The sequence below is a fragment of the Parasteatoda tepidariorum genome, chromosome 5 (assembly GCF_043381705.1).
Source record: "Parasteatoda tepidariorum isolate YZ-2023 chromosome 5, CAS_Ptep_4.0, whole genome shotgun sequence".
In the NCBI taxonomy this organism is placed as follows: domain Eukaryota; kingdom Metazoa; phylum Arthropoda; class Arachnida; order Araneae; family Theridiidae; genus Parasteatoda; species Parasteatoda tepidariorum.
Window position 1 is genome coordinate 17,699,247 of NC_092208.1, and position 23,592 is coordinate 17,722,838.

At 28.4% G+C, this 23,592-nt stretch overlaps 1 protein-coding gene across 1 annotated transcript in view; it reads left to right on the forward strand.

The window, feature by feature from the left end:
- Positions 1-7,759: 7,759 nt before the first annotated feature.
- Positions 7,760-23,592, forward strand: part of LOC107445693 (Importin 9) — a 44,445-nt gene continuing 28,612 nt past the window's right edge. The window contains exons 1-10 of the mRNA XM_016060163.3: positions 7,760-8,129; positions 8,818-8,966; positions 10,285-10,486; positions 12,482-12,570; positions 15,422-15,508; positions 16,994-17,113; positions 21,044-21,144; positions 21,343-21,401; positions 22,556-22,707; positions 22,791-22,889. Coding sequence (XP_015915649.1) covers positions 8,000-8,129; positions 8,818-8,966; positions 10,285-10,486; positions 12,482-12,570; positions 15,422-15,508; positions 16,994-17,113; positions 21,044-21,144; positions 21,343-21,401; positions 22,556-22,707; positions 22,791-22,889 — 1,188 coding nt within the window. The 5' untranslated portion in view covers positions 7,760-7,999. The remainder of the gene's footprint in view (positions 8,130-8,817; positions 8,967-10,284; positions 10,487-12,481; positions 12,571-15,421; positions 15,509-16,993; positions 17,114-21,043; positions 21,145-21,342; positions 21,402-22,555; positions 22,708-22,790; positions 22,890-23,592) is intronic.

A 23,592-nucleotide genomic window follows, 5' to 3' on the forward strand; every position in this document is an offset into this window, starting at 1 on the left:
GCCGAATGCTGAACCCCCAGTGTTTAGTTCCCAACCCAAGCATGCTTGGTACTCATTTATCGTCCCACTGAAGAGATGAAAGGCTGCTTAACAAATATTACACAAATAAAAAATCACTAACTAGACTGTTTTGATAGATATAAATAGTTATAAATTTGTTTCCAAAATAATTTTTTAAATTATTAAAAAAGTTTTCTCCTTTAAAATGAACCTTGTAATGGAAAAAAAAGCAATAGTACAAAGCATAGATAAAAAACTTATACAAAGTTATTGCATCATAAAATAGAAAACTAATTGTTTTCAATTTGTGTGATCGTTTTCTCTTGTCTATCAATTTATAAGTAAGATATTTTATAATCTCTTAGTTGACAAATTTTTGTTTTATTTATCTTATTTATTTTATTTGTCCATTTATTTGCTTTTTTACAATGCCAAACAAAATATCTACTATTTTGGAGCTGTTAAAGCAAGGAAAACAACAGAGTGAATTGGCTCGTTGGCTCTGTACACAAAAGTTTGGACTCTCTAAAGCGGTCTATATAGACCTCCAGGGGGTCTATTTAACAAAAACGGGGGTCGATCTGAGACAGGGGGGCGAATGGGGGATCGATCCGAATCGGAAGGGTTGATTGTGGGTCGGGAAAAAAAAACAGTTCTCAATACGCAAATCACACATACCTAATTAAGTATGTAAAATTTGTGAATTTTTCTTTATAATTGACTCAATGTCAGTTTCTTTACAAAACATAAAATTATTATTATATTATTAATTATTATATTATACAAAACATAAACTCAATGTAAACGTATATTTATAGGAGTGAAAGAAGTATTTACGTACCAACGCGCAGTGGCACGAACTCAGCGCGGTTTATAAGTCATATGCATATGTGTGCTTGTCCAAATGTCACGTGTGACGAGCAATGACGTTACAAATGCAAATAACATACGCAGTTTCAGCTATCTTTGCAAACTGTGTTGAATATTTGCTGTGTCATTATTAAAACTTTTATAATTTTGGATAATTAGTTATTGTTTCGATAAAACCATTCGTTTGGTTTAGATATCAATTTTAATTATCAATGCACAAAAAAGAAGGTAAGCATTAATAATATGGATTAGTACAGCCCGCGACAAAACTATAGCACACTTTGTATTTTTTTACGAAANGAATTTCAATAATAACAAATTTAAAAAAAAGATACGGTAAAAGTGTGTATTTATTTCAGAATTCATTTTTTTAATTGAATAGTATAAAAAATAAATTATAAAAAGCATGTAATTATGTAACGAAATTTATTAAACATATAAATTTAAATGAAATTTCAAAATATATAAAATGAAGTGTCAGATAAACTCATTAAAATAAAACAAAAATCGTATAAAATTTAATACTATCGATTTCCTTAATAAATTATACCATACAGTATACTTTGTAGAATTTTTAAATTAATCGGACATTTTAATTTAAAATAATCTCCTTATTTTAAAATCATTGTCTAAACAAATCTTAAAACATCATTTCCTCTTTTTAAATTTTTCAATCAAATAGAATTTCGGATTTTAACTAATGAAAAATCCTTAAATATGAACTTTAAAACAATAATAAGAGTAAGAAGGAAGGAAAAATTCTACAATAAAAAAAGCTGATTAAAAATTTTAATTGCTCTATAATTTTCAATTGTAAAATAATACTGTATTGTCAATTCTTAATCGCACCCCTTACATAAAAAGAAATATAACCATTTATAAAAAGTTCAATTGGCGAAATAAAATCTAATAACAATAATACTCGATTACTCATTTTGATTATTTTCATGTTTAATATCTTAATATTTAATTATAAACATCATAAACAAGTGCCAACGAAATTATCACATTGAGTTTAAATTTAATATTTTGCTTCAAGTTTCTTTTGGTTTTACAAAAAAAAAAAATAATAATAATAATAAATTATTGAAATTTAGTATATTTAAATAGAGATTTATCACCATTACATTTTTAATAAGAATAACTCTGATTAATTTATTCGTATTTTATACATTTACAACAGAGTTTTACAATTATATTTCATTTCTTTCAGTAGGTACATATTTTCAGAAAATAATTTAGAGACTTAAATAGCTTTTATAAAAAAAATTTCTCAAAATTCAAGCACAAAAAGAAAACTCTTGATTATATTAACCCTTAAAATATTATAGCCAAACTTAAAGTTCAGAGGGAGATGAAGTTAATCTACTACATAGCATACTGGTTTGCTTTAGGCTAAAGTTGTACATAACTGACAACACAACAAATAAAAAGTCTGGTTTCATTTACCTACGACTAAATGGCAAAAACCATAAAAAAAATTAATTTTATTCCTAACTCAAATTGAGCTGCAAACTACTTTTTTATTTCAATTTTACCAACGTTAACCATATTTAAAAAATTCAACAAGTTAATTGATGCAAAAATTGTAATGAAAAAATTTATAAGTTACCCTCATTTAAAAGATATAAGTAGCAAACACTGAAAAAAAAATATAGATACACTGGATATGACTATTAATTTAATAAAAATTTTTAATTCATGGAAAACTCGAAACAGTGTATAGAATTTAAAATTTATAATAATCTCAATGAACAGACCGAGACAAACAGATATTATAAAGCATGCATAAAAAGTTAGGCTGTAACACAATTTCTATAGGTCACATTTATTACAGTATATTTAAATACAAAAAATTTCATATAATAGTTAGAAAAATATTCCCAATATAATGCAAGCACATTACAGAAGGTTATTTTAACAATCTTTTTAACAAAAAATTTATACAAAACATCTTTTCAACTTAAAGAGTTTAAGTGCATTCGGGGAAAAAAATAAATAAATAAATAACATTATGAAAAAATTTTTACACAATTTAGAATGTAAATAAAGAACTAATCTCATTTCTTTATCAAATAAAATCAACTTTAAAGAAATAAAATTCATATATATATTTAATAATAAGTAATTAATTAAAAGGGATATTAGAATAGTATACCAAATTTATCACAGTGAAGAAATGGTTTCATTGTTAACGTTACAGTAGAGCTACACTAATAAGGTATTGATTAAAGCCTGGGTCTTATCCTTAATGGCAATGTAAAAACAACACTGTAAAGTGTGTGCACATCACTACCACAGCTTAGGTAATTGGTGCTAACCAGCCAGCCTCTACAGTATAAAACCATGCCTGTACTTTTTTGTCTCTGAAACTTCTGGAGATTCCATTAGAGTAAATTATGAGCCCCACTCAGACACAATCGAAGGAATCCAACTGATCAGAAAAAGCACATCTGCAAACCTGTAGATGTGTTTTTTCATAGTTGCAGAATCAAACTTTGGCCCAAGCCAGGATAGTGGAAGACTTAATCCACCATTCTACCTGGGTGGCTGGGGAGATATGAGGATAAGTATTTAATTGCATTTTTAAAAAAGATTTAATTACCCTTTCTTATCCTTTGTCTCCTTTTCTTCTTCACTAATATTACATCCATCAATGCAATCCTGTAAAATTAGAAAAAAACTTGAGGGAACTTATTTACTATATAAAAATGTAAAATGCATTTAAAAATTTATTTAATTGTGCTTTAAAATTATCAGCATGCACACCAAGAAGTTTAAACATGTTACTATTAATACAAGGTTGAAAAAATGTTAGCTGTAATAGAGATGCTTTGGTATCAGTACCTATTCGGCAAATTGAAATGGCCAAATAAAACTGTTCACACAAATTTAAATAGAAAAAAGTATATTGCGGCTTTCTTAGGAAGGCTATGAATTTTACCTTTCAAATTTATTGAGTTAGCTTAGATGCTTTTACTTTATTAAGTTCCTTATGTGCCACAGCCTGATTGTCATAAAAACTGATCAATTATTTTGATATGGGTTATTCACAACACGTAAATTTTTCTAGGTCAAAAAACGAACAGATTCAGGTTGAAGGTATATACTCAATGTGTTTTAAATTGCCCTATTAATCAGAAAAAATTGCAATTAGATCAATGATTTCATACTATCAGAACTATGTGGAACATTTGAAACTGTATTTAAAAAACTCATTTTTGGTTTAATGCAGCATTAACTTATCAATTAATTTAGCCTATTTTTAATGCAAATAAAATACCCACTAAAAAGCAAGTTACTAAAAAATTACACAAAGTTTACAGAAAAAATGCACTGTTTGAATAAACTAGGTTGATTTGAACATAGAGTTTAGAGACATATAATGAATATTATATTATTTTTGGTACTGTTCATGCATACAGAAATTTCCAAAGAATATATAGTGTTTTACAAAGAGATAACAGGTTAAAGCATAATTGTCTAAGCCAAAATTTGTCCATTTATCAACCAAATTTTGACAACTTTCGAGCAATACCACATAAGTTAATTAAAAAAAATTATAAAATTGAGCAAACTATAAAAGTAAAATTGTTACTCTCTGGAAGGGAACTAGTACTCGGTAAAAGAATGACATAACGAGTCTGACATTCTATGAGAAATCAAATATTAAATTTTTAAATCCCCCTCAATATTACAATTTTTAAATACTAATATTAAATATTTAAAACTTTTATGTTTAAAATGAGCTGAAAATTGCCACCAGCTTTCCATTATTAAGACAATTTTTTTAAAGACTTTAATTTTTCTACTATTTAAGTGAACAATATAATTTCAAAAAAGATAAAATGGGAGACATTTTTATCCATTTCTAGTTAAAAAGAAGTCAAACAGAAAAAGAGTCAAACCTCATTTTATTTTATGCCTTAAGTATTGTCACCTTGTTTATGAAGTTATATGTGGTAGGCTCAGTTATTTTCCTTTGTATAAAAGAAAAATTCTATGAAATAAAATCTATTAGAAATTCTGTAAAAATTTTGCAAGCATATAAATCATTTAATGCCTTTACCATTGTAGTTGGCTTAACCATGTACCCATATGGAAATATCTGTTGTAGTTACAAAGCCACTCGACTTCCCATCTTGAGTGGTTATTCAGTGTCATTGATCACATCAATAGCTATTACAGTTGGGCTTTTTTTTTCTTCCTTGCATCTTCAAAAAATTTCATAACTAAACTCAGTGGCGTGACAGTCCTAGAGGGCCAAGGCCTACTGTGCCCATCTCAGTTTTCTTGACCTTGGGCTCTAGGGTGCAGGAGCAGATGTTCCGGTCAGGTGGTCAGCCGAAGGCGGAACCGCCAGTGTTTAGTTCCCAAGCATGCTTGGTACTCATTTATTGACCCACTGAAGGGATGAAAGGCTGAGTCAACCTTGCCTGGCCCGAGGATCGAACCAGGGACCTGTGGTACGACAGTACGAAGCGCTACCGCTCAGCCATCGGACTTCTCAAAAAATTTCTAGTCTATAATCAGTAGGTAATAGTCTGCGTTCTAAACACACATTCTAAAACAAAATAGTCACTCGAAAAAAGGAGGTGGATCTATTACATCTTTTAATTATTTTTACAGCTGCTTAAACATTAGATTGTGTATTTGTTTACTAGGATATGTTGACTAAAATTACAATTCCATCTGCGATTGCGATAAACTATTAAGCAAACCAACTTATTTCTTTAATAGCTGCAGTATTTGGGAAGATTTCCGTAGAATGTTCTTGGCAGAATAATCGATAGCAGGGTGCATAGCCAAATTATTCAACAAAAAATAAGCACCATTTAAGCACTTTTCAAGCACTCAAAAAAAAATATTTTTAAGCACTTTAAAATAATATAACCAGGCAAGGTTGGAAACTTTTTGACAATTGACGGTTTTATCTTGTTTTAACCGTTATGTCAGAAAAAAAACTTTTGTTTCTGAGAACTGTCAAAAATCATGAAATTTTGAATCATGTGAAATGAATGGCGTTTTCATACGCTACGGACTGACATTACGATGAAGTAGATTTTGAATTAATTGTGAAAACGTTGAATGGAACTGCGTCTTTTTGCATAATTCGTAGCGAAAATCAACATGGTATAGGAAAAATCTCCGGAAAAAAAAATTAAGCACTTGTTAAAAACGCCACACACCCTGGCCAGGCCTTGGCAATTTCCAGGCAGCAGCCCGCAAGAAACTTAAGAAAAAAAAGGGGGGAGAGAGCACTTAAAGTGTTCAACTCCTAGTCACCCCCAAGCAAAGCAAACATCATCAAGTTTTTTGAAGAAGTCTGCAAGCTTAAAATCCACTGGGCGCCTTAGCGATTGTAGATTGCGTTACGAATCACAATATGGAAAGATTGCTAAATGTTTATTTACTGTTTATACTTCTTTAATTTCTTCAAGGCCAAGCAACTGGGCAAGTTTAGTTAGTGTAAACATGCAATGGTATGAATTATCATTTATTTGTCATCTTATGTGATGTCTTAACTCAGTTTCTCATGTTACACTGCCAGGTTGTTAGCTAAACTTGCCGATTATTTTAGATCAAGTTCCAATATTCCTCAAAAAATACAACAAAAAAAAGGATGAGTAAAGATAACTTGCGTATTTAGGGTCCATACTTACCTGTAGAAGATAGATCCTCCAAAGAGAGAATGAATTGGAGCAGAGCAAATTTGATTTACGAAAAAATTGCCTGTTTTGGGGAACATTTCCCTCAAATGGAGTAATTAAGCTTGCTTAAAAAAAATTAAAAAATAATAAAGAACTAGAAGTATTTAAACATGCATACTTTTTCAGCAAAAGCTCGTGTAAATATGTTAATAAAGTTAAGATGCACAGTTGTGATAAATAAAGTTAAGCATTATCAATAAATAATGTACTTTTGTTACAAGAAATTCAGTCTAAATCCTATAAATAAATCTATGATATTTAAATTATCTTAAAGTACCTTCATACGATCGCAGTATTAAAACAACGAAAGAAAATGCGTGAAGAATTTAACAATAGAAACTACGTCTAACAAACTGATAAATATATAATAAATGCAACTAAATATAAACTACAAAAAACTCACAGCAATAACTGATTCAATTCTATAATATCAAAAGTAATATGCAATTATTAAAAATGCTAGTTTTAAAAAAATTTAAAGACTGATAAATATACAAAGTAAATTTAGATCCATAACTTACAGCTGATAGACTTTCATGTTTAGAGTTTGAGTTGCTTCCACACGGTGACCTTTGAACAGTTACTAAAGCCATAATCAAAAAAATTTTAAGTATTTTTATAGATCATGTATACTTCAGTAACCCATAGCAAAATCGCAAACTAGTAAGGCCCATATCACAATGCCAAATACTACTTTGTTTATGTTGTTATATTTGTCATCCACCCAGCACATCCATTATAGCAGCTATTCCAAAACAGAAGTAACGCATGCGCATATGTAGCTCTTATGGTTACTTCCGTTTTCCCTGTTTCCATTTCAGGAATCAGGAGTAGAAAATTTTAATTGTTCTGAAATCATCTCCTTATAAAAGCTTTTTACAAAAAAATTCAAAAAACTATCAGTTATGGATCAAAAGAGAGATATTAATTAATAATATGATAATTCTTAATCCAAAGAAACATCAATCGATTGACAGAAGTCTGTTTCGGTTTTGGTTTTGCGTGTTTAATGGTGATTACACGTTGATTTTTGCAGGATCTAAAATAACCACAACTCATTAAACAATTTAAAATATGTCAAATATGGGAATTTTTCAGCATAATTATAATTTTTAAGAGTACTGTTTCTAATTTTTTAAACATATTTTCAACTTAAAAAAAGTCCAAGTTTTTAACTGCAACTCCGCATGAAAATTCGTCTGTCAAATAACGAGGTGCTCTTCATAAATGTAAAATGTGATGCACTGAAATCGTACGTTCGTAAATGGAAAATCAGTTTAACTTACTTCTCAAACCCAACTAATCGGAAAAGTTGGAAAGTTTCAGTCAGATTACGATAGCTCTACTTTTTAAAGCACTCCCATTCTCTCAGCTCCCTCTACTCTACATGCCTTTTCATATTGTATGTTTATGTGAAGATGGCTTCTCAAGATGTTAGCAGAACCTTAAAAGATGCACTTTTTGAAACATTATCTTCTATTTTATCTCCAGTGCATGATGTTAGAATTAATGCTGAACAGCAAATCAACGTTTTAGAAGTTACAGATGGTAAATTGAAGGATGCATTTTAATTTGAATCATGTTGTTTAATATTAGTGTGCCTATTTGATTATAAAAAGAGCGGGAAATGTGTTTGTTTACAAATTTAGAAATGTGTATTAAATGTTTATGTTCTGTAATTTTTTATGCTTTCGAAAATTGAATAATCAATTAACATGCGGTAAATTTTCAAAAATAAAAATTGTTTAGTTTCACACAGTATCAAATTATTATATGCTCACACTAGTGAGGAAATTTTCATTTTATAGATGAGTTGTTAGTTATTTTGTTTATAAATGTATTTTGCCTTATTTTAAGGTTTATTTATGAATATCTGATTAAAATATATTATATCATACCCTTTCATGAATCGGATTAAATTCATAAATTTTTCAATTTTATTATGTCTCTAGATACATTCTTGTCTCCAATAATTAGAGACTCAATTACAAGACTAACAATTGAATTTTACTGCGCAATTTTTTCTTTCATATTATAAGCTAACAGAATTTTCTGCATATTTAATTTCATAAAACCATAATTTTATGTGCATCTAATTTTATAAGCTTATTATTTTTTTCACATTTTATTCTGCTAATATTCTAATTATGTGTGTATGTTATCATATTTCGTGTACTTATTTCATTTTAAGAACAATTGAATTATTATGAAAATTATGTTTTTTTCTTCTTCCTAGAGTTTCCTGTGCATCTGACTGAGCTGATGCTTGATGCTCAAGGTCCTCTTGCAATTAGACAACTTGCCTCTGTTCTTCTTAAACAATATGTGGAATGTCATTGGAGCCCACATACTGATAAATTTAGAGCACCTGAAACTACTCCTGAAGTAAGTACAAATATTTAATATACATACATTCAAAATAATCATTTAAATTTATATTTTCATAAATTAAAAACTTTTAAATCAGAGCACCAATTTGTTTAATGGTAAGAACATTATCAATAGATTGATGATGTTATGATAACAAAAGATTGATAATAGAGTCAAAAATTTCACCTTACCAGTAACAAATTTAATTTTTTTTTGTTTTTTTTTTTTGCCTAGTTAAACAGGGTGCGTAGCGTTTGTAAAAAGTGCTTAAAGGTGCTTTTTTGGGGATTTCGTTTTTAAAAGCTTTTAAAGGTGCTTTTTTCAGCTGGTGTTTTTAAAAAGTGCTTTTTTTCCACAAAATTTTTTTTCTTCTTCAGTGATATCTGGTGGATCCCATGCATTTCACGAAAAATGGGGTGTTTGCTACGTAATCATTCACGCGGACATCATGTCGTACCCACATTATGACTTGCGCATGCGCGCACACTTAAAACCGATACCCGAGTGCTGCAATTCGGATCGAGAATATCAGATCCTTATGAAATGTTTTTCTTTTTAATTTAATTTTATTCTTGTTTATTTTATTTTACTTCTAACACTTTTTTGACGTAGGGGGTAAGGGTACTTTTGTTCTGAGTTCAGGGTGAAGTTGAATTCACTCGGTGATGTGAGAAAGTCTGATTGTTTTGATTTACGTCCGTTTCTTTTTGGGTTTTTTTTAACGCTAAAACTCTTTATAAAAAGTTTTTGTTTTTCAATAATATCATTGATTGAATATGAATTTTTTGAGTGCTTAAAAATTTTTGTAAAGTGCTTGAAAAGTTTTTAAAAAGTGCTTATTTTTGATTCAAAGATTTGGCTACGCACCCTGTTAAATTTTTTATGATTAATAAAGTAAAACAAAATTTTTTCACTCTATTTTATAATAAAGTAAAAGTTCATAATTTCCTAATAACTTCAAGCTTTTTTCTAAGACAAGTATTAATGTTAATATGATCAAGAAATCAATAGTTTGAACTTTTCTTATTAATAGCAGAATTTCAAAATTTTAATACATTAAAAATTAATGAATAGCAATTTAATATTCAGTTTGTATTTCAGTATCCAATCCAAACAAAATGTTTTAAATCTTTATTAGTATTGCATTTCATTTAATACACTTTTCTTATATGATAAATTATTTTTAAGATGTAACACTTATAATTAAATTTTTAAAGATAAATTTTTCTAAACATTTCCCCCTAATATAAAGCTAATCTTTTACAATTAAATTACTTTTCATAATGATTTTTCTCAAACTATGTTTTAAAATTAAATTCTTTATTTCTACTAGGCTAAAGCAGCCATCCGTGCTATGCTTCCCATGGGCTTACAAGAATCAATCAGTAAATTACGATCTAGTGTTGCATATGCTATATCAGCTGTAGCTCAATGGGATTGGCCTGAAGATTGGCCCGAATTGTTTAATATACTTGTTCAGAGTTTAATCAGTGAAAATAGCTGTGCTGTGCATGGTGCTATGAGAGTTTTGAAAGGTAAACAATTTATAATATTTTAAAATAGTTTCTGATTGCATATTGTCCTTTTTACTCATTTTGTTAGTCTCTTGTTCTACTTCGTTTGCTTATTATTTTAATGTGTGGTTTTAAATTTCTTATTACATCAGCATTCATCATCGTTGCATTATATCATTTTATATTTAAAATAGTTTGTAATTGTATGTCATTTGTATTGATTTTATTTTCCATTTACTCTATTTTAAAGTTTTAGGTTGATACCAAATTAATTTATTTTTATTTTTCAGTGCATGGTTTCAAATTTCAAATCACATCATACCGCAGAATTTTCCAAACCTGAAAAAATATTGTTTAATAGTATACTTTAAAAAATTTAATGTCAAAAATAATTTAGATTATTTTCTTTTAATAATTTTGGTTCAACTGTCAGTATCAGGATGAAATATCACAAAATATTAATCTCTTAGAAATTAACTATATAATCAATATAGTAAAAACAGCATATAAAATGCAAAAATGTCACTCAAACAGATGTACGATTGTTTTGGTATGTTCTAAAATAGCAAAAAAATATAGTAGGGATTAGAAATGAGTTACAACTAGGATAAAGAGGATTAACTAATCGAATTAGGAAATAAGATTCAGCAAAAAATATGGGAATAAAAGTGAGGGAGGGGATAAGGAAAACCCAAGAAAAAAGGAAGTTCATGTCTTATACGAAAGAATTTGTGAAGCTTCTTTGTATGTATGTGCATATTGATGTTTTTGTGATAAACCACACATACAGTTATGCCAGGAGATGTGGAAAAGTGAAATTTAACACATAGTAGATAGCAATTGTCTTGATACAAACTTACCGACAGTCATAGTTCACAATGGCACAGCACAGATAAATGTTCCGTGCACAGTATAGTGATCCAACTGTTAGCAGGCAACTGTAACACCCATTGGAACTAAAAATACATCAGCCTGCACAGCATCATGGTTACCAGAGTTCATTGATCAGATCACTGCCAATGCTCTCTGTCGCTGCACAAAGCATTGCATCATATCAGAATGACAGAGTAGAGCAAAGTGGGAGCGTATAAGTAACGATGTAATAGCTAAGAACTAAAGGCCCTCTTTCATCAAACGGATCTGCCAAGAAAGAGGTACCCAGCTGTATCTTGTAATTTTTATCCTTTAATCTAATTTACATAACATTCATGCAAACAGCTAAATGTTTAATACTAACTATTAAGAATTACTAGGAAAAGTAAAAGTAAGTTAATTTCTTACCCATTACATAGATTGCAACCATTCTGCTCCTGACGAATCATTGTGCAACTACCGGAACGTGTATAAACAAAAACCTCTTAAGTAAACAACACCTGAGTTTTGATAAGTAATGTCAGTTGATCATTGTTCAAGTAAAAATTAAATAAAAATTGCTGCCCATACATTTTTAATGAGTGTTTTTTTTTCAATTTCACAAGCAAAATATTATATCATTTATTTGAATACCTGTATACATTTATTTGAATACCTGTAAACCTGTATACTGAGTATATTTTTACCCAAAGTTTCCAAAAAGATTTGTAATTTAAAAATAATATATGTTTATTTTTAACTTTGTAAGTAAAAGTGTTCTTCTATTAATGCTTTGTTAATCTACTTATAATTTTTGTCTTTGTAATGATTTTTTATTCTTATGCTAAAGTATAAATAGTGTGAACAGCAAACCTTTAATAATATTCCAAAAGTTTTGTGATTGTTTATTCGTCTTTTTTGTAAAATAAAGACATTATTATTGTCCAATTTTTTTTGTGACAAAAAAAGTTATAGTTTTTAAAAGAAGTCCATTATGCGTATGTCACTTCTGAATATTTATTATGAAAAACTGTTTCTAATTAATTTTATTTAATCATTCATTCAAATAAAAATTGCTGCTCATACATTTTTAATGAGTGTTTTTTTTTTCAATTTCACAAGCAAAATATTATATCATTTAATATATTAAACTTCTCATTTCAGAAATTTCTAATGAGGTTTCTGATTCACAAATGCCACAGTTTGCTCCAATCATATTACCTGAAATGCTTAAAATCTTTTTGCAAGACCAAGTATGTACTTAATCATACTAATGAAACCAAATATTATACATTTTTACAGTTAATAGCAAAATTAGTATCGCATGTTGGTTGAATGAAATATTTTTATGCCTGTTTTTTATTTTTCTTAACTGCTTATTTTGTTTTATAATAAAAATGTTTTATCTTAATTAAATTAGATAAATAAAAGTGTTGTTGCATAACTTATTTTTAAAGGTTAGCAACCGTTAGTGAGACAAGGGCAGAGTTCTCCAGTTTACTACAGATACATTGCCCTCCAAAAGTAAAGATACAACAAGGTTTTCGAATCTCACTAAAAAATGGCACTCATGAGAAAATTCATAGTTTATATGAATAATAGTATTGTTATTTTAAGACAATTTTTTGCAAATAAGATAGCCTTTTATTTTTTTAAATAGGCACTTTTATAAGAATGAGGGGAAAAATCTTAATTTTGTCAGTAAATTTTACGAATGATTGTTTATTCAATTATTGATAGTTTTGTGGAAAATATCTAAAAAGGTTTAACAATGTCTGGGTGAAATTGTTTAGATGGATGGAAATGGAGTTGATGCAAGCTGATGTGACTAGACCTTTCCCTGTATCACGCAGTATGGTCCAATGTTAGCGGGTTTCGATTTGATGATACAGTTTCTAAAAGACATGTTTCTTGCTAAACATGAGTTGCAGCACCTGTTTGATACCATTTTGCAGATCTTTGGGTGCAAAAAAGAAAATTACTGTGCATCAGCTTGCTGTAGATCATTTTGTCACATCAGAAACAATGAATATCTCAATTTCATGTTTTCTGGAACAGACAACAGTGGGTTTCTATACTCTTCACCAAGTTCACTTTGTAAAGTGTTTCAGGATGCTTAACTGATTTTAATAAAACAAGAAATCTGATGTAACCAATCCAACATTGTTGAAAAAAATCAGTTACCAAGACTTGGGTTGGGCAGAGATCTCTCTAGGTCAGAGGTCGCCAAAGTGGTCTATATAGACCCCCAAGGGTCTATTTAACAAAAGCAGGGGTCGATCTGAGACAGGGGGGCGAATGGGGGTCGATCCGAATCGGAAGGGTCAATTGTGGGTCGAAAAAAGAAACAGTTCTCAATACGCAAATCACACATGCCTAATTAAGTATGTAAAATTTGTGATTTTTTTTTATAAATGACTCAATATCAGTTTCTTAATAAAACATAAATTAATAAACGTATATATATTGGGGTGAAACGAGTATGTACGTACCACCCCCGTAGTGGCACGAACTCAGCGCAGTTTATAAGTCATATGATATGTGCGCCTGTCCAAATGTCACGTGTGACGAGCATTGGCGTTACAAATGCAAATATCATACTCAGTTTCAACTATCTTTGCAAACTGTGTTGAATATTTGCAGTGTCATCATTAAAACTTTTATAGTTTTGGATAATTAGTTATTGTTTCGATAAAACCATTCGTTTGGTTTAGATATCAATTTTAATTATCAATGCACAAAAAAGAAGGTAAGCATTAATGATATGGATTAGTACAGCCCGCGACAAAACTATAGCACACTTTGTATTTTTTTACGAAAATTACAAAATTGACCAATTTTGACGAAAATTAAAATTGACCAATTTTGAACCCAATATAGCGAACCTTGCAAAAAAACACCAGGCACACCCATCTCATTGATCAAGAAGCAGTAAATCTTTAGTTACTTTACTTATTATATCTACTTATGCATAATTACTTATTATTTAATAATAAGGTATTTAAATTTCAATATTAATATATTTTTCATAAAACTATTGTTACACAATGTACTATTACTTTAATAAATGTTTAAAATCATAAAATAAATGTACAAACACAGTATCTAATAGAGTTTTATTTTAATTAACAGAAAATTACTTTTGCGGGGGTCGATGGAGATTTCGAAAAATTATATGGGGGTCGATAATCAAAAAAGTTTGGCGACCCCTGCTCTAGGTAGTCATATTAACTTGCATATGTTGCCATGGAGGAATTCTTGACTTGTTTGAGATATCAGAATGAGATCTTTATTTCAAATGTTAATATAATATGTTGCTGTTATTGGTATTAACTTCCTTCTGAGTGATAATGTGCAACCTCATATTGTTGTGTTAGTTAAAGACTATTGTTCTCAAAATAAATTGAATTCAATTCTGATGTTTGATAATTTTTTAATTAGGCTGAGGAAACTGGTTATACCTTAACTTATGAAGCTCAGTGTATGAGTAAAACTTTTAATTTGAGTACGCCTCTTTTAACGAAAAACTTGTACTAAACTATTTTATTATGTATTCGTTTGTGAACAAAGGTATAAATTTTTAACCTATCTTATTTTAAAAATCTAATTCTGTTCATCATTTTCCAATTTGTTAAAATGATATCAATGAAAGTAATATTGTGTTAAGTTAGGCAATGTTATAATGTTAAACCAAATGCCCTAATTATTTGTGTATAGACTCTGTTCTGTACAAGGTACAGAAATTATTTAACATTCACAATTATTTAAAAAATATTTAAGTTGTTTATTTAATTTTTCGGTTATTTTTCTAGTGATTTATGAGATGTTTAAAATTAGATTTTATAATTGATTATAAATATTGAATTATTAACTTTGGGAAATTTTATTCTAGTTTGAATTTGTAATGCTAGGTTTACTAGTCAACTGAAAAAAATCACCTTAATTTTGTTAATGAACAAAAGTACTAATTTTTTTGCAATGCAAATGTGTTGTTAAGTTTTTTGGTATTTTTTAATATAATTTTAATGTAAATAATTTGTACATTTTTATCTCAAAGTTGAAAAAAAGAAAAAAATTAAAATATTTATTTATTTTTCTTTTAAGAAATATGGTATTAGGACAAGAGGACGAGCTGTTGAAATATTTTCAACTTGTACAGAATTGATAGCTGCAATGGCACCTTATAACAAAGTAAGCAAAAAAAATTTCTTTTTAACAAAGAACATAAACTGAGTTCTAAATGATTTTTTCTCATTCACGAAGAGTTTGATTTGTCAAAACATTTTTTTTCTATTAAATTTTTTCCCTCCTAACATTTTTTTCTTACATAATAATTCAGATAAAAACATTTCAAAGTAAAACAGCTATTTTGCAACTAACAATCTTTAAATTTTAGGAATAACATTCTAAATGAAAATAAATTTTTAAATCTTGTTTTTGATGTATTGTGATTTTGTGGGAGCTCTTAGTTTCTAACTTAAGCAGTCTGTGTGAGTTAAAAGATGGACTTAAAAATATTCTGACTTTACTATAACTCAATTTCAAAAGAAAGTTATTAATTACAAAGCTATAAATTTATTAGTTATCAAATATATTGCAAGTACAAATTAAATACTACAGTCACTGCTTTTAAAAGATGACTGTTTTATTTATTTATTTTATTCATAAGTAGTATTTTTATTCCTAAGTCACCCTTTGAAAACTTGTTTTAGATGTTTTGTAATTGTTTTTAAAGAAGATGTATAAATAGTGTCCAAAAAAAAATTTTTTTCTCTAAAATATGGTGCAAGATCTTACATCTTTAAAGGTATTAAGATCTAAGCAGTCACAATTCTCAATATTTAAACTTTTATACTGTCATTTTTGCATTATTTCTATCACACAAAATTAATTTCTTCTGGAATGTTATCATCTTGACTTCTTACTTTCGGTAATCTATACAAATTGGACTAAACTCACTCAAATAGCTTTGTATATTTCTTTTAACACATTTGCTGCTGATTTCTGACCAATGTAAGATGCTATTCTAGTAATTTATCCCGTGCTGGATGTGATCGTATTGAACATCTTTCTTTTGTATTCTGTATTTTGAAACAATTATGCCTGCCAATTAAAATCACAAAAATAGAGGTATCAGAAAAAAATTTTGTATGGCATTTTGCCTTGCCTGAATAAAAATAATTTTGTGTTTCTGGGAGGGAAAGCAATTGTTGTAAAAAAAATATATTTCAATATGATGATTAGATTAACATTATCAGAAAATATGTTCGAGCATTTGCGGTATTTCTGTATTTATAAGGAAGCCTCTGATAGAGTTATACTGCAAATATGGCATTGGCAAAACTTTGATACTGTATATATACTAATGTTCTATTTAGAATTTATTTATACTTAAGTTAGTTAATTTCAGTTTTCTTGATTAAATGTTTTTGTGAAAATGAATTTTATCTATGTTTATGTAACATTAAGAAATGTTAAAAGAATATGTTAAGCAATTAAGATACAGTAAATTTCCACTTTATATTTTCATTCTATAACTTCTGTCTAAGCCTCTTAAATAGTCTAAATATATCCTTATTAAAAACTTACAACTTAGTTAACTGTGTCACATTTATTGATATTTATAAATTTGAAGCAAACTACCATGCCTGCAATTATTTTAACTTTTATTTTCAGTCGGCACCCAAAGACTTGCTATATCCTATTTTACCGAAGTTTTCTGAAGCCTTAGTAAGTGCCTTAAAGATACCGGATGGTCAAACGTCAGATAGTGGCTTAAAGAAAGATATTTTGAATGTAGGTTGGAAAAGGAATAAAATATAAATGTTGGAAATTGTATTTTTTAACTTTATTAATTTATCAGCTTTGAGACTTTTTAACTGTGTAATATCTGCTTCACTCAGTGTGTTCATTGTGACTTAACTTTCAGCTGATATTGCATGCAAGTGAATGACTAATTAAACCTTTCTTGTGTTTTGTCAAGTGCTAATATCAAACAAACTTCAAATCTTAATGAATGTACCTTAAAGTTAGGAATTTGTAATGAATACCAAATCAAACTTTGTGTACAAGATTCAAGTTGAAACAGTCATCTAGTATCTGGGCAATGAAATTTTAAAGAGTGTTTTCTGTAGTAGGAATGATTTCTTCGATCCTGTTCAACATGTGATTTCTATTAATTGCAATGAAAAAGCATTTCAATTCAGAAATGTTGTGTTAGATCATAATTTTAAAAAGAAATAATAAGCAACTATTACATTTATGACATTGCATTTAAATAAAGGAATTTTAAAATTATGTGCAAAAAAACTTTTGATTTGCATAAATAACTGTGGGAATGTAGAAAATATATCTTTAAAAAATTTATCTTTATTGAGAAAAAAAAAATGTTTTTATGTAATTTAAATTATTGTGCGTACTGATTAATCATTATATTTATGAATTTTAAAACTATTAGGATTTTTATTAAAACATTAATATTTAATCATGAAATCAAAATGAGTGTACCTGTTTTTTTCCCATTTTTCTTCGTGTTACTTATTGGACTTAGCGTGCATATAAAAGAAGCTCTGAAATTCTGAATTATTTTCTACCAACTAATTTACTATCTAATAGTGCCGGCCGAGCAGTTAGCGTGCCTGACTGCGAAACCAATGGCTTCGGGTTTGAATCCCGCTCTGGTCATGGATGTTTCTCTATATGTGTTGTCCTCCGTTGTGTGTGATGTGTGAAAGTGGCCCACACTATGAACGGATTTTTGTGGCAGTGTGGCGTGAATAATGTTGCCCGCCTCTGTAACTTAGGTTCACAGGTGCCCACTGGGTAACGTTAAATGAGCAACACTTCCAACATCTTCCGAGGTGAAGAACGAAAAGCTCAGTACCTGCCGCTAGAGAAAAAAAAAATATCTAATAGCATTGCATACATTTTTATACAAAGTTTCATGGTCATACCTTGAGATTGCTAAGTCTCTATCACTTCTAAGCTTCAAACAGATGTTAACCTGTATTATTATTTATGATCTATTTATTTACAGTTGATAAGCATATGAACTTATTTGCAATAGCTGCTTGAGAATTCACAAGATTATGGTACAAGAAAAAAAATTGTACTCATTTTTATGTGATAAATTCTTATTGAAATTAACTTAACTTCCATTAACTTCCTTCTTAAAAGTGTTTCTGAATAATTTATTGAATTATAGTATTATTCTTTACTTTAAAATTTTCATAATAAAAATAAAAAAATTCTATTGCTATTTATTGTTTTTATTTTGTGCAATGTACGTCTAATAATCAGGGTTGCCACAGGCTACTAAAATGCAACTATTTGCTAATATTTTCGGCCTTAGGCGACTATGCCGACTTTTTTTACCTGTAAAGGCTAAAAAGGCAACTATTTTCAGGAACAGGCGACTATTAGGAGACTTTTTTTACTCTTGGTGAAGTTTTTTCACAAAAATGAACGTTACTTTTCTGAACGTTAATAAAAGAAATCAAACTTTAAAGGCAAAAAAAAAAAAACAACTATTTTCAGGAATAGGCGACTATTAGGAGATTTTTTTCACTCTTGGCGAAGTTTTTTCTCAAAAATGAAAGTTACTTTTCGGAACGTTAATAAAAGATAGCAAACTTTTATACAATCATTTATGTCCAAAGAGCCAAAAAAATTAAATTTCCATTGAATTTAATAAAGTACTTGTTATATGTTCTCTCTGAGGGGCAGTTTTGCTATTTTTAATTGTTTTTTCCTTCTATTAACATTCATAATTGGAATTCTACTTTTATTTAGGTACCTAGTTTCTAATATGTATACCTTTTATATTTGTACAAAACTTTTTTTTAATTGGAGCGTAATTAGGACTGGGCGATAAATCGATGTATTGCGAAATATCGATTTAACGCATATAACAGTAGGCTGATGTAGTGACTTTCGTTTTAGGCGATTCATCAGAAATCTGATCTAAGCCGCCGGAATTAGATTACAATCGTGGTTTAACGATTTAAAATGCAAGGATCCTTGACTAGGCTAAGAAAGACTATTTTGATTTCGTCTATCTGAAGAGATGTAGATAGCATTTTGCTATTAAGATGATGTTGAATAACGAAGACCAAATTGAATCAGAACTCCTGGTTTCGTGCGAGGATCAGCGTTGTAATATAGAACTCAATGCATAGTTTCTTTATGTCCATTTTTGTCTTCGGGATTTTGCGTTTTTTGAAGATTATTTTCAATAGGACTTAAGTCATTTTGCGATTGTTGTGCCTTTTGATTCCGTTGGAAATAATTGTCGGGTCTCTTGTAAATTATTTTCAGTGAGACTTTTGCAGCGATCGTTTCGTTCTGCATTATTTCATACCATTTTTTTTCTGTCTGGGTTTAACGATTCTTGTCAATTATTTTTAGTAGACCTACTGTTACTTTGCGATTGCTGCACAATCGCTGTTATCTTAAATTTTCGTTCTGAACTCAATAGATCAAATCATTGATTTTTTCAATTATTGTGTTTTATTTTAAGTGATACAATTTAATAGGGGTATTTTGTATTTAACTTTATTATAAAAAGTTAGTTTTTTTAAATTTATTAAATGTAGTTAAGTATAATAATTTGATTGTTTTTCTACCAATAAATGTTTAGTCGTTTTTAATTATAAAAAAAAATTAAAACAAAGCTTACCTTTATTTAATTTGCTTTTATTTTTGAGAAAATGAAAACAAAGTTTTAAAAAAATTTGGCTATTAGTTAAAACAAATTTTTTTTAAATTAAATAAAAGGTTTAGTAATGTTTTGACGTTTTTAATAATTTAACATTAGTACTTAAAGTATTTTTTTATTGAAATTCTTTCAATACTTGTTTGTTTTATAATTTGTTCGATAGTCAGTATCGTTTTTAAACAAATAAATCTTTAGTCAATTTTATTTTCAAAAATGAAAATAATAATAAATAAGTAAAAATATTTTTACATTTATTAAGTACAGAATTTGATCATTAATTAATACTACTTTTTATTATTTTAAATTAGTAAATAAAAAAGGGTCTAATGATGTTTCAAAAGCATGTTTTTTTTTCAACAAATAATAAAAATTTAAAAAAATTTCTTCTGAAGTGAACATTTTTTTGGTTTGTTTTCCACTTTCGTTTTTTTTTCTTCTTTTAATTTTTAATGCATGTTTGTAAAATAATTTGTTACAGTATTATTATTTTTAAACCACTAAATCTTAAATCATTTTTAATTTAAGAAAAATGAAATAAAGCTTGGGTTTGCTTATACTTCGACTTCTTTATTAATTTAATTGAAAAAATTAAACAATGATATTGATGTCATAGTAGAATAAGTTTAGAATTAATATTTTCTTTTGTACTAGATTTATTCCTTTTTATTTATTTTTGATTGATTTAAAGATTTCCCATAGGTAATTTTTGAACATATGCTAAATTGCGATACATCACTATATCGTGACGTCTAACTGACGATGTATCACAATTTAAAATTTCAGGCATCACCCAGTCCTAATAATAGTATTTGACAATCAAGCTATAATTTTAGTTATTTGGCTACTATTTTTGATAAATTTATAGTTCCTGTACAGGCAACTATTTTCATGCTTGAGGCTACTAAAGGCAACTATTTTTGTTCATTTTTACTGTGGCAACCCTGAATAATTAACTGATTTACCTCATTATTACCCTAACAATAATGAATTAAAATGTTTGTCTTTTACAGGCCTTAAGAAGTTTAGTAAAGTATTTTCCCAAACAGATGGTTTCTTACCTACCTCACATATTGCCACCATTATGGGACTCTTTAACTCAGGGCGCTAACATGTATCCTTTTTTTTTCTCACAAAAAATATAGACTGTAGCTATAGATCTTAAAAGAAAAAAAGAATTTATTAAAATTTTCAATTTTTATATATTTTCAATTTTTATAAATATTTTCTTTTTAAAATATTAGCTGCTATTTGTATATAATATTGAAATTTTTATTCTATTTTTTTTTCAATCCTTTAACTTGATTTTAAGATACTTGCAAACAGTGGTTAATGATTCTGAAGAAGCAGACAATCCTGTTGACTCTGATGGTAATTAATTTTTCTTTATAATTTTATGTTTTGAAAGTATTATTCAAAATTAATTTATAATAATATAATATAGTCAAGCAATATACTTGATCATATTAACTGTATGATATCTTTTAAAAATTGAATCATATGATTGAATTCTTAAAAATAAAATGGTCATGGTCTTTATTACTGGAGATTCTGGTGTGAATGGCAAGATTCATGTAGGATTATCTGCTGGCAATTCCAATGTAAATTTCAGAATCTAGGTAAGATTGTTTGCTAGAGATTCTAATGTCATTGGCAACACCTAGTTACTGCTGGAGAGTCCTCTTCGAAAAAGAAAGCTATTTCTTAGTTGTCGTCATCGTGGAGACACTGACAGGAATTCAGCATTCCTGGGAGGCAGATTCTCTTCAGGTGAAAGGTTATGTTTTGCTAATCATCCACTAAATCTCTAGCCCCTGACAAGGGCAGTCATGGAGATTGTCCCCTTGACCATATTAGAAACTTCAGTGTTTCTTGTACAGAAATTTATAATTAATTGCTTTATATGAAAAGAACTGTTTCCCATTGAGGTGAACTTTTTTCTTTCCTATGAAGTGTCTACAGTTTTAATTTATACACAATCATGTGGGTCTCAAGTATGCACTCCTTGCAGTTAGTGTGTTGTCCTAGTCTTACTCTATTTTCAGGCTTTTGGATAAAGCATGTGACGAACCAAAAACTTAAGTGAAATAAGTGTGTCACTTGCTTAGCATTAAAATAGTCTCCCATCTTTTGTGTATTTATTTTGAGCTTAGCTTTGTAATTTTTCTAAATGTTTCCACTTTGGAATTCTAAATCTAAAAAAAATATTCAGAAATCAAAAATAAGCATATGAGATATCAGTAGCTTGATACATTAAAAGAACAACATTCGCTAATATGATTAGTCAAAACGCAAAGATAAAATTTTGTTGATTAAAATTTGTTTAAATCCAGTATTGTTTGTATTCTTACCATTTAGTGTTATTAACATATCAAGTCTCCCATTTAATGAAAATTCAACATTAAGGTTGATGCGTTCAGTTCTAATTTTATATTATTCTATTATTATTTTTTCATGATACAGAACATTCATTCCATTAAAAAACTCCTAGTTATAGATGTGGTGTTTTTATATTTTGATTTCAGGTGAAGTTCTTGGTTTTGAAAATTTTGTTTTTGGTATATTTGATTTCATTATAACTCTGGTTGAAGGCAAAAAGTATAGAAAATGTATTAGAGATAGCTTAGCTGATCTACTTTACTACATTTTATTATACATGCAGATTACAGAAGAACAGGTTAGATTTAGAAATATATTTTAAATGCCTGCTAATTGTATTCTTACTAAAGCATAAATTAATATTAGTTTTAATCAAACTAGATAAAAATTTGGAACAACAGTCCAGATCAATTTGTTGAAGATGAAGATGAGGATTCTTTTGCATATTCTGTCAGAATTTCTGCTCAAGATTTGTTGTTGGTAAGATATTGTTAATTTAGATCTAGCTGGTCCTTTGAGTCAGGCATATGACACAATGTTAGATAAAGTTCTGTTATCTTTACCTCATATTCCTGGACATGCTTTTGATGTTTGTGTAAAGAGGGAAGATTTATCAGATACTCTCCTCTTAGTTTTTAATATTTAAAACTGCCACTGAATCCACTAATATCGCTATCCATACTCACAAGATTTAAAAATTGTACATCTCGATTCGTGTTCACATGATTTAAAAATCCAATGATGCTATTTGTATTCAAGGGATCTAAATTGCATGCATCCCGATTTGTATTTCCACATTCTTAAATTCATTATATTATTCACACGAGTTTCAACCCAATATCGCGATTCTTGTAATAACTAAGTTTTTTCTTAAATTAGTTACCTTAAAAGTGTGACATTATTTATTAGTAGGTAATTTAATTATAAATCTTAGTTCAATAAATTATATTAGATATGAATAGGGTATATAAATTGATATATTGTTATTATGTTTTTGCACATAAAATTTTCAGGGTTTTTTCATTTTGTGTCACAATCACCCCTTATAATCCTTAAGTCTTAAAATTTTTATGCTAAATTTTTATGTTTGAACCACTTAGTAAAAGTGGTGGTGAATAAGTATCTAATGATTTAAGAATTTTACAATAAATAATAATTTTTAACTTAATTATCTTAATATTTG